Genomic DNA, 12,355 nt, shown 5'->3' with positions numbered 1-12,355 from the left:
TATACATGCGGATAGGTGCCGATTGCATTAAGGTAAGTGTTATATACGTGCGGATAGGTGCCGATTGCATTAAGGTAAGTGTTGTATACATGCGGATAGGTGCCGATTGCATTAAGGTAAGTGTTATATACGTGCGGATAGGTGCCGATTGCATTAAGATAAGTGTTGTATACGTGCGGATAGGTGCCGATTGCATTAAGGTAAGTGTTGTATACGTGCGGATAGGTGCCGATTGCATTAAAACAAGTGCTATATACGTGCGAATAGTTACACGTGCGGAAGGTTCACCTGTAACTTCGTTGACACGATTCACCTGTAACTTCGTTGACACAATTTACCTGTAACTTCGTTGACACGATTCACCTGTAATACCGTAGATCTCACGTCCCCGGTGGCATGCGGCTTGCTGACGCAGGAACTGACGGCGCTACAGATGATTCCGCCACACGCAAACATCGTACGCTTCCTCGGATACTCGGACGATCCGACGTACGGAAGGACGATTGTCACCGAACTTCTACCGCACGACAATCTCAAGCGATTTTTAAAAGAGCAGCGCACACTGCCACCTGATGTGCCGTACGCGAACCTTCATCCCGAGAGCGTCACCTTGACGGGCAGACAGCTGGTTGGTTTTGCCCACCAGGTGGCGGGTGCGATGCGACACATCGTGCATCACAAGGTGCGCGTGAGGGCTGTTTGATTATGTTGATACCATAGATATCATATAACAACATATATGTTGTTATATGATATCTGTGGTTGATACCCTGTATGTAAATAAGAAAGCACCTATTCAAGAGTAGACTGACACTAAATCTTTTCTTGAATGCTTCTTGCTAATAGTTGTAAGACGCCCAGTTTTTTGCATTTTGTTATGTAGCACTGTACCACCGTATCACAGGCACTTGGAACGTCTCAATAAAAAAATGAATCGTAAATAAACACGAAATATACCAAAGTCTTAATGCTTCTCTACTCTATTTCGCCTATAATCACCTGTAAATGCCAGTCAAATGCTCATTTGCAACACACAAGTACACCGCACGCCCGCCCTATGCTGCGTGCACAAACAACATGAATAAGAGGGTTCCATTAAGACTTTGGGGTTTGGTACATTTCGTGTTTATTTACCATTAATTTTTTTTATTGAGACGTTCCAAGTGCCTGTGCACCGTATAGAGTCAGATTTGTACTTCCGCATATCTAGTATCTGCTAAAAAAAATCTGCATTCAGATTAGAACACTTGCTTTTAATTCGCTTCTCGCAGTATTTTAATTTAGTAATTAAGACCCTTAATTAGTAAGCGAGTGCGACGAGTATGAGAGCAAACATTAATATTTGTTGTTAGTATAATTATGTTGCATAGTTGTTAACATATGTGCATATAGTAGAGTATATATTAGTATGTGTTGTTAGTATATGTACATATAGTATATAGTATATGTTAGTATGTGTTGTTAGTATAATGTACATATAGTATTATTAGTAATGCTTTTGTTAGTATATATGTTGTTATGGATATGCATGTGCTGTTCCTGGCCTGTTATCAAGTGTCTGCATGCCGGGACCCGTCAACTCGCAGGCGTTCTGCCTCACTAGTGAGCCTCACTGCAAGATTCTCCAAACTTTCGGTTTGGCAGCCTGATATTGTCGCAGTATAGACGACTATTAGATCCAGCCGAGGTAAACGCGCATAGAAAAAATAGGCTTTACAACTCTATAGACTCGTCCTCTCTCTCTATATATGATATATATGTGTGCTGTTCAGTGTGCGGGCAAGCGTGAGCGCGGTGTACAGGTGTGTTGCAGAGGAGTCATTTGCACGGCCATTTACAGGAAATTGTCGCAAATATGCGAAAAGAGAGTATAGAGAAACAATTTACCACAGACTTTGGTAGTAAATAGATTATCGTATTTATTTAGCATATATTTTATGTGAAAGCCCCTTCACACGTGCTTGCTGCTGCTAACTCGCGGTGTTGTCTATAGAGGCTGGTTTTGCATTTTCGACATCGCTGCGGTGTGAATCAATTGTTTGTTTATGATGGTTGATTGACTGTTTAGCCAGGTCGGGTTCCAGTGAGGTGGATGTCAGCAGAGTCGCTCTGGTCAGGATGTACACGCCCAAGAGTGACGTATGTCGCTGGTGTATTGCTCTGGGAAATAAGTAGCCCCTAGGTATGACATTAAATCATCGAGATGCATCCAGCATATTTCAGCTAGTATCGTAATAATGATAATAATGACGATGAATAATAATGAATAGATAATAATAATAATAATAATAAGTAATAATAATAAATAATAATAAATATAATAATAATATATGAATAAATAATAATAACATCGAAGTAGATGAATAGAATTCTATTATCTTAATTTATCTTATCTTAAATTAGTCTTATCTTATGCTTAAATATTAATGTATCTTAAAATTATTTTGCATATGTCTAGCTCGTGATAATATAATAATAAATTATAATAGTCGCTACCATTACTAATAATTATAAAATGCCCATTATTGCAAGCAAAAATGCACAAGGCCAATCGAAAGTAATGAATTCTGTTCTAATCTAATCGTATCTAATCTCGTCTAATCTAATCTAATATTTATCAATTTCTTCGACTACTCATCAGTTGTCAACGAAAACGCCTCATATCTATGTGTGCAGCTCTTATAACATGATTACGTAAATGAATACATAGGTGCGGTGCCTTATTGCTCCATCCAGCGACCAGAGCATGTTATCACAGCTGTGAAGGCAGGACATCGACTAGAAAAGCCTCTCTCGTGTTCCGATGAAATGTACGTTCATACTATCAAGAGTCTATAATAGAGAATAGAAATTTAGAAAATAGAAATGTTCTATTATGGACTCTTATATATATATCGTATATATGACTCTATACTATCGTACCATAGCATGCATGCGGGAGCATTTCTGCCAAGTGTATCATATCGGGCGTTGAAATATAATGAAACGAGAATATAAATATAAACCTGCACTAGTTTAATGAGGAAACAAAGTTGCAGCCTTCACGGAATAGTCCCCGTAAAACTCACTCTCATATGAGTTTTTTTTACATCTGTCTCCAACCTACGTGTTTATCAAAAGGGTTAATAATGGCAAATTGAAATTTGTAACTTATTGTCAAAAATTGTTTTAAAAATTTGTCATTATTAACCCGCCTGATTTTATCACTATAGTAGTTTAAGCCAGTGAAAGGCCTAATTGATTGTGTAATCAATATTGTAGGTACAACATCATGACATCGTGTTGGCAGCATGAGCCGATCGATAGGCCCTCCTTTGAGGAGATCCACGAGAGGCTGCAGAACATGCTAGAGAACGAGAGCGAGTATCTCTCGCTAGTGAACGAGTTACCGGGCTCTGCTGATGCTTCCGACCAGCATAGTCCGCTTCCCTGTGAAAGCAACAACGAGTCGATGTCGTGAGATTCAACGAATACGATGAAAGTTCATTTCATGCACTATATATATATCTAAGTGCCCAAAGAAATTTTGTCTGCATTATTTCTAGTATTGCTTATCAGTTGTTCTTCTTCTTTGGCGCGATTGTCGTTTTTTTTAATTCATTATAATATAGGAAATATATAAATGCACCTGGCTATACCTAGGCTACAACCATACTCATACATGTGAATCTAAACATATTTGTGAATGTACCTCTGTTTGTCTGTTCTTAACAATACATATGCATACATACATACATAGATAGATAGATAGATAGATAGATAGATAGATAGATAGATAGATAGATAAGATTAGAATAGCATAAGATGAGATCGATTAGATAGATAGATGAGACTAGATACATAGAAGATAGATAATAGATTAGGATAGATAGATAGATAGATAAGATAAATAGATAGATAGATAGATAGATAGATATAACATACATATCATACATTACATATGATAGATAGATAGATAGATAGATTAGAGTAGATAGAATAGATAAAGATAGATAGATAGATAGATAGCATAGAGTAGATAGATAGATAGATGACATAAAGATAGATAAATGATAGATAGATAGATAGGATAGGATAGATCGATAGATAGAATAGATAGATAGATAGATAGATAGATACGATATAGATAGATAGATAGATAGATAGATGAGATAGATAGATAGATTAGATAGATAGATAGATAATAGATAGATAACATGCAATGGATAAGATGGATGGATGGATGGATAGAAGAACTGGCAGATATATTAATATATATATATATATATATATATATATATTATAAATAGATAGATAGAATAAATAAATAGATAGATACGATAGATAGCTAGAATAGTAGATTAAGGTAGGTAAGGTAGGTAGGTAGGTAGATAGGTAGGATACTAGGTAGGTAGGGTAGGTAGGTAGGTAAGGTAGGCGTAGGTAGGGGTTAGGTAAGGTAGGTAGGTAGGTAGATAGTAGGTAGGTAGGTAGGTAGGTAGGTAGGTAGGTAGGTAGGTAGTAGGTAGGTAGATAGGTAGGTAAGGTAGGTAGGTAGGTAGGTAGGTACGGTAGGTAGATAGGTAGGTAGGTAGGTAGGTAGGTAGGTAAGGTAGAGTAGGCGTAGGTAGGTAGGTAGGTAGGTAGGTAGGTAGGTAGGGTAGGATTAGGTAGTTAGTAGGTAGGTAGGTAGTAGGTAGGTAGGTAGGTAGGTAGGTAAGGTAGGTCAGGCTAAGTAGGTAGGTAGTGGTAGGTAGGTAGGTAGGTAGGTAGGTAAGGTAGTAGGTAGGTAGGTAGATTAGGTAGGTAGGTAGGCTAGTAGGTAGGTAGGTTAGGTAGGTAGGTAGGTAGTAGGTAGGTAGGTAGGTAGGTAGGTAGGTAGGTAGGTAGGTAGGTAGGTAGGTAGGTAGGTAGGTAGAGTAGGTAGGTAGGTAGGTCAGGTCAGGTAGTAGGTAGGTAGAAACGTAGGTAGATAGTTAGATTAGATAGATTAAGATAGGATAGATAGATAGATAAATAATAGATAGATAGAATAGAATAGATAAATAGATAGATAGATAGATAGATGAATAAATAGATAAATAGAATACGATAGATTAGATAGATAGATAGATCAGATACGATAGACTAAATAGTACGATAGATTAGATAGATAGATAAATTAGATAGAATCAGATAGATAGCTAAGAATAGATAGATAAATAGATAGATAGATCAGATAGATTAGATAGATAGATAGATAATAGCTGAGATAGATAGATATGATAAGATAGATTTAGATAGATTAGATAGATAGATAAGATAGATCGATAGATAGATAGATAGACTAGATAGATAGATAGATGACGATAAGATAGATAGATATATTTGGGTACTTTTCTTTCAACCAAGTGGTCAACCAACTGAGGGCTATTTTCCCCGGGCAACGCCGGGTGTCCTGCTAGTAAGATTACAATACTACATGTAGTGTGTGTGAATGTGATGTGTGTGTGTGTGTGAGTGTGTGTGTGTGTGTGCGTGTATGTGTGTGTGTGTGAGTGTGTGTGTGTGTGTGCGTGTATGTGTGCGTGCGCGTGCGTGCGCGCGTGCGTGCGTGCGTGCGCAGGCATGTTTATGGTAAATATAATCAACTTTCACCGTAGCTAAACCTCTAGTTTGCACCTCATCGCATCCCCCTACACGAGGACACTATCTCGTCACATAGATTAAACGATAACGTATCGTTCGCGCTACTACTTACGTATCTTCGAACGTGATTCGCCCTGTGATAAATGATGCACGTAGCCTGATAACGTGTATAGCTATATAGGTAGCCAGCAACATCACCGTACGGACAGTGCGCGAGTGTAGCCTGTGCTCAGTAAATGAAAAATTACGGAGCTTGTAAAGCAATGGCCAAAGAAAAACAAAGCGAGGAACTCGAAACGACGGATAAGGGTATGTGTTGTCGAGGTTCGCATAATGTAGAATGTAATGTAATGTAATGTAAATGTCATGTAGTGCAATGTAATGTAATGTAATGTAATGTAAATGTCATGTAGTGCAATGTAATGTAATGTACGTCAATGGGTAAATGTTAACGGAATTGGCAATAGGGACAATGGCAATAGCAACTTGTAATGGTGGGATGTAATAAATTGTTTGTGTGATTGTAAATGATAGAATGTAAAATGTTACATATAGGATGTTAACTATAAATAATTTGAGAGGTAATGTAGAAGGTACTGTAATGTAATTATGTAATGTAAACGGTAATGTAATGTAAGTGTATGGTGTAATGTAATGTAATGTTAATGGTATATGGTATTGTAATGTGAATGTATCTAATGTAATAGTCATTGTAATGTAATTAGTTTATGTACTATTAGATGTTAATGTTAATTACATTGGTAGATGTAATGTAATGTAATGTAAGTAATGCATTTGTATAATAATGTAATGTAATGTAATGTAGATGCTATGTAAGTAATGTATCATTAGTGTAATGATAATTATGGGACCCTAGTCTGTTAACAAGAAACATATGGCATATCGGATATCTTCCCGTTATAACGTTGCTTTACACTTCGTACTGAATGTATTATACATTGTATTTTTTATAGACGTGTGAAAATATCTTCCTAATGTGAAACGCGTCTACTGTCGGTCTCTGCGTGTGCTGTATTATTATTTTCACATCGTGCAACATGGCTTGATGTGAAAATTATATGATATAAGTATCCATGATGTTTCCATGTACTGAGATATATACTACTTAATATTCAATACACTATTTGTTAAAATAATAATTGATTTAATATTCCAATAATAATATTTTATTAACGTAACAAGTTGGAAAATAACCAATTTTTTTCAACGGTTTTTTAGAAAAAAGCTCTTCTAAAATTCTATTCAAATCTGTCTACCTCGGGAGTTAAAACCAACATATAAAATTTGGAAATGGGTAATGATTGATTGTATGCGAATACGTTTGTTTTGGACGGTCTACTCATGCCCTAATTCAATGTAGGCAAGTTCCTATGATCCGTGGTTTTCTCCTTATCGTTAAGCTTTGGCGATGCGCTATTTCTTGTAAACGCTAGCTATTGATACGATTAACAGTAGTTTCTTAATAAAGTGGTATCGTATAGTCCGTTAGGCATGTTAACTTACGATCTACACATTAGCATAACTTGTACGATTGTCTGAACAAACTGCCCGACATTGTCTAGTACTTACACTCACCAAGAGAGTACTAATACGCCAGAGGCCTGACGCCATTTCTATAATGTGGGCATTGTGGTTTCAACTGGTTTATCAGATGCGATAATAATTAATGGTTTTTGCGCCGGGTTTTTCACACAGAAAAACACACGTTTACCATTAAATAATATAATGTCGGGCACATGAGGCTAGGCGTTTATATTATGACCTTGCAAGAGAGCTGAATGTAATGTGAAAGTCCATTACTGGTATTTTTGAAAATGAAGGAACTTAGAACTGGGGAGAATAACGTTCACTGCACAGTCAAGTCATCAGACCGTCTGAATTTTGGCATTAACTAATTTCTTGTGTTAAAAGTGGCAAACAAAACAGGCATTAATTTTGCCATTTAACATTATAATATGCGCAATCACAATATTACCCGATTTCTACGGCATCCGATGATATTCACGTGATACTGAGAGGGAGTTCATATAAGAGAAAAAATAATTCAATTTAAAAGGAATTATATGTGCTTTATTAAATAGTTTAGCTTGCCTTATTCGCTTTAATCACGTTTCCATCGCGATACGGACACCGCGTATCGAGTATCGTATCGTATCGTAGGCCGCTATATCACGACAAGGAGTGCATGATATAGAGATTATACATTGCTATATAATATCTCTATATTATACACTCGTGATGCGATTAATGCATGCAGCCAAGATATTCCTACTTGTTTGAAGCGATGCCAATGTTAGTAGGATGTATGTAATCGAATTTTTAGATAGTATTGTGACGCTCAGTCGCGAGCATAACATTATCAGTCTTGTTTAACTTATGAAATGAATCAATAAACAATGATCTTTATCGCTAGATAACGGTGACATCGGTAATTTTAAACAAAATTCACCGCGTCGAGAAAATCTTCTACGTTGTGTTACAGTAATTGGTTGCTCTTCTAACTGACCCTGCCTAAGAGCAAGGTTGACTCTGTGCCTCAATAGTATCGCTGGCAGCCGTGCAAATATTATTAGATACGCACGAACAAATATTATTTGAGCATGACAGCAGGGTATATATTATGCGACTCACTAACATGTATCTATGAGTTGCCAAATCAACCCTATAAACGTCGGTGACTACATGCATTGACACTACGAGATAAAAATCCAGTCAATGTCGATATTGATTAAAACCTGTGCAAACTGGCGCGTGTGGACACGTCCCATTGCTGGCATGCAGAGTTTTAGGATTATACGGTGTGTTAGATATAGGGCTAATATAAGAACTAGGTCTTATATGATGACAAGAAACAATTAAAGGATCTAGGTGTACGAAGTAACCTAAACTGGCAAGCAAAGGTCGAACTATTCAGACAAATTACGAATCACGGAAAGTATCGTGTGACCAACGTAAATGCGTACTATCGATACTACTTATCGATACCTTCTTTATTATCGATACCTTCTTTATACGCTCTTGATATTATTAGGGAGATATTTGTATGCCTCAATAATATTACCGACCCGAGCATAACTATACCTGGGACTCAGACCTAGCGGGTAAGCGGGATGGTGTTATGCTAAAAACATTTTACTTAGAAAGTCCGACTTTCCGTAAACACGCTAAATGTCTTGTTACCGTGTACGTGCACCCATGCGTGTATGTGTGCACGTGTCTGTACGTGCACGCATACTTGCAGGTGCTCGCATGCCGGTGAGCACACGCGTGCGTGTATGTGCGCACATGTCTGTATGTGCACGCGTGCGTGTATGTGCGCGAATGTGTGTATACATGTGCATGCATGTGCGCGCATGTCTGTATGTGCGCACCTACGCGCCCACATTCGCGTGCGTATACGCAAAGAGCCTATACGTACAAGTCTGTCCTACATACGCTTGTGTATGTCCGTTTTATCGCACTGTTCGTATACTAAAAGGTGTCTGGTTATCGTGTATGGGCACACATGCGTGTACGTGACGTGCGGACATGCGTGTATGCGCGCGTACATTATGTGTATATTATGTGCATGAATTTGCATGTGTTCGTATTGTTATATATTGCGACTCACATCACGATCATATACATTTCTATATAATATCTCTATATTATACACTCGTGATACCAGGCCCGTAGCCAGCTTTATATTGGGGGGGGGGGGGGGGTTCGTTTTTTCAATGTGGCGAATTGCTGCGGCAGGGCGTGTACAGTATTTTACGCAGGGGTGGTGGGGGGGGTCTAACCGTAACCCAAAGTTGCGAGCACTGCGAAGGGGGGGTCTGGGGCCCACCAACCCAGAAATTTTTTAAAATTAAACGCCTTCAGATGTCGTTTTTCTGCGCGAGCAAGCGGGGGTCCAGAACTCGCCTGGGACCCCCCCTGTAGGCACGCACCCGGCGAGGGAGCCCACAAGGCGACGAGGCGGCGGGAAGGGGTGTGGGGGGGGGGTGTTAGCTGTTCACCGGAGGCCTCCGCACGATGGAGATTTTGCAATTATTACACTAAAATGGAGCGACCTGAGGTGAAATTCTTGCAAATTTTCCAACATTTTTTTTTGGCTTGGGGAGGGGGCTCGGCGGGAATCGTTTCGAACCCCCGAACCCCCCCCCTGACTACGGGCCTGGTGATACGATTAATGCATGCAGCCAAGATATTCCTATTTGTATGAGCGATGCCATGTTATAGGATGTATGTAACGAATTTTAGATAGTATTGTGACGTCAGTCGCGAGCATAACATTATCAGTCTTGTTTAACTTATGAAATGAATCAATGAACAATGATCTTTATCACTAGATAACTGTGACATATATGTGTAGATTATGTGCATGTATATGCATGCATGCTTGCACACGCGCTTGTGTGCGTGTTCGTATTGCTGTGTATTGCTGCGTGTTGCTGATTGTTGCTGCTTATTGCTGGTTGTTGCTGGTTGTTGCTGGTTGTTGCTGGTTGTTGCTGGTTGTTGTGCTGTTGTTGCTGGTTGTTGCTGGTTGTTGCTGGTTGTTGCTGGTTGTTGCTGGTTGTTGCTGCTTGTTGCTGGTTGTTGCTGCTTGTTGCTGCTTGTTGCTACTTGTTGCATGCTGCGTGTGCGCGTGTATACGAATCTGCGTACGTTTGCGCATGCGTGCTTGTATTATAAACCACATACACGCGATTGCCTCTCACAGAATAGCAGTGACCAATTGTTGCATACAACACGACAGATCGTGATCCTATGTAACGTGACGTCACCAGTCAAGTTAAAGAGCGCCTCAAATCTCGTTCGCAAATAAAATCTAGTAAAAAATAAATCAAATAAATTAATACTTATTAGTGCAGCGCTTGTGCGGTCTGTTGTGTAGCGCCGTTATGGAGATCCTGCAGACTTTTCCTCTGCATCCTTGGCTTCTTCGGCTGCGCCAATGTCTACGCTCAGAGAATCAACATGAGTGTTGCCATCGTGTGTATGGTCAACCACACGGCTGTCGATGCTGAGACAGCAGCAGCTACTAGCCTGGGTTCGTTCGTGGTCAACCACACGGCTGTCGATGCTGAGACAGCAGCAGCTACTAGCCTGGGTTCGTGCGTGGAAAGCAACTCAACGGATCAGCTTGAGGTAAGTAAACGGATAATACTAGTATTCGCAGCAAGCGTGTGTGTGTGTGTGTGTGTGTATGTAATGTAATGTAATGTAATGTAATGTACTATAATGTAATGTAATGTAATGTAAGGTAATGTAATGTAATGTAATGTAATGTAACGTAATGTAATGTAATGTAATGTAATGTAATGTAATGTAATGTAATGTAACGTAATGTAATGTAATGTAATGTAATGTAACGTAATGTAATGTAATGTAATGTAATGTAATGTAATGTAATGTAATGTAATGTAATGTAATGTAATGTAGTGTAATGTAATGTAGTGTAATGTACTATAATGTAATGTAATGTAATGTAATGTAATGTAATGTAAGGTAATGCATTGTAAAGTAATGTAATGTAATGTAATGTAATGTAATGTAATGTAATGTAATGTAATGTAATGTAGTGTAATGTAATGTAGTGGTGACCTGCTGTTAACAAAATATGGCATACTGGCATACGTCCCCGTGTATTAACGTTGCTTTCACTGTACTGAATGTATGAATACATGTATTTTATAACGTGTGAAAATATGGTTCCTAATGTGAAACGCTACTCGTGGTTTTCGTCTGTATTATTATTTTCACTAGTGCAAACATGCTTGATGTGAAAATATATGATATGAGTGTTCCATATTGTTTCCATGTACTAGCTAGTAGTACTACTAATATTAATGACACGTATTGTTAAAATAATAATATTAATTTCCAATAATAATATTTTATTAACGTATACAGAGGTTGATAAAACCAATTTTTTCACGGTTTTTTAGAAAAACACGCCAAAATCATTAATTGTCTACCGAGAGTAAACCAGAATAAAACATTTGGAAATGGCGTATGGTTGATTGTATGGCAATACGTTTGTTTGTGATCGATTCTCATCCAATCAAATTATGCAGTTCCTATGATCGTGGGTTTTCTCATGTGATAGCTGCGATGCGTTTCTGTAAACGCTACTATTGTAACATTAACAGTAGTCGTAATAAAGTGTATCTTATTATCTTAGCATTAACATTAGCATTAACATTAGCATTAACTTTACGATGTTTCTGACAACGGCCCACTGTTCTAATTACAACAAGAGAACAAACGCCATAGGCCTACGCCATTTCTAAATGTTGCATTCTGGTTTCTATTCTGGTTTACGATCGGTAGATAATTAATGTTTTTGCGTGTTTTTCAAGAAAAACACACGTCTTACTCATTAATATAAATGGTGCACATGCTAGTTTATATAGCTTGTGGAAAGTTTGAATGTAATGTAAGAGTCCACTTACTTATTTTTGAAAATAAGGAACTAGGAACTGGGAAATAACTTCACGCACATCAACCATAACGTGATTTTGCATTAACAATTTTTTTGTTAATGCAAAACAAAACAGATAATTTTGCATTAACAATTTAATATGGCGGCAATACAATATTGACCCAGATTTCTACGGCATCCGATGATATTCCAGTGATACTGAAAAGAAGTTCATATAAGAGAAGAAATAATTCAATTTAAAAGGAATTATATTATGTGCTTTATTAAATAGTTTAGCTTGCCTTATTCGCTTTA

The 12,355-nt window shown here is 38.0% G+C and overlaps 1 protein-coding gene and 1 long non-coding RNA gene across 2 annotated transcripts in view; both read left to right on the top strand.

The window, feature by feature from the left end:
• LOC106809432 overlaps positions 1 to 703 on the top strand; it is a 10,495-nt gene extending 9,792 nt beyond the window's left edge. The window contains exon 6 of the mRNA XM_014812513.1: positions 378 to 703. Within this exon, the coding sequence (XP_014667999.1) occupies positions 378 to 703 (326 nt within the window). The remainder of the gene's footprint in view (positions 1 to 377) is intronic.
• Positions 704 to 2,072: 1,369 nt separating this feature from the next.
• LOC106809434 lies at positions 2,073 to 3,471 on the top strand. The gene is made up of 3 exons (XR_001393872.1): positions 2,073 to 2,182; positions 2,711 to 2,810; positions 3,262 to 3,471. It is a non-coding gene; the product is annotated as an uncharacterized LOC106809434 (long non-coding RNA).
• Positions 3,472 to 12,355: the final 8,884 nt, after the last annotated feature.

The sequence above is a fragment of the Priapulus caudatus genome, unplaced genomic scaffold (assembly GCF_000485595.1).
Source record: "Priapulus caudatus unplaced genomic scaffold, Priapulus_caudatus-5.0.1 Scaffold354, whole genome shotgun sequence".
NCBI classification, from domain to species: domain Eukaryota; kingdom Metazoa; phylum Priapulida; class Priapulimorpha; order Priapulimorphida; family Priapulidae; genus Priapulus; species Priapulus caudatus.
Note: the sequence above shows the minus strand (reverse complement) of the source record. Positions and strands in the feature narration are given on the sequence as shown.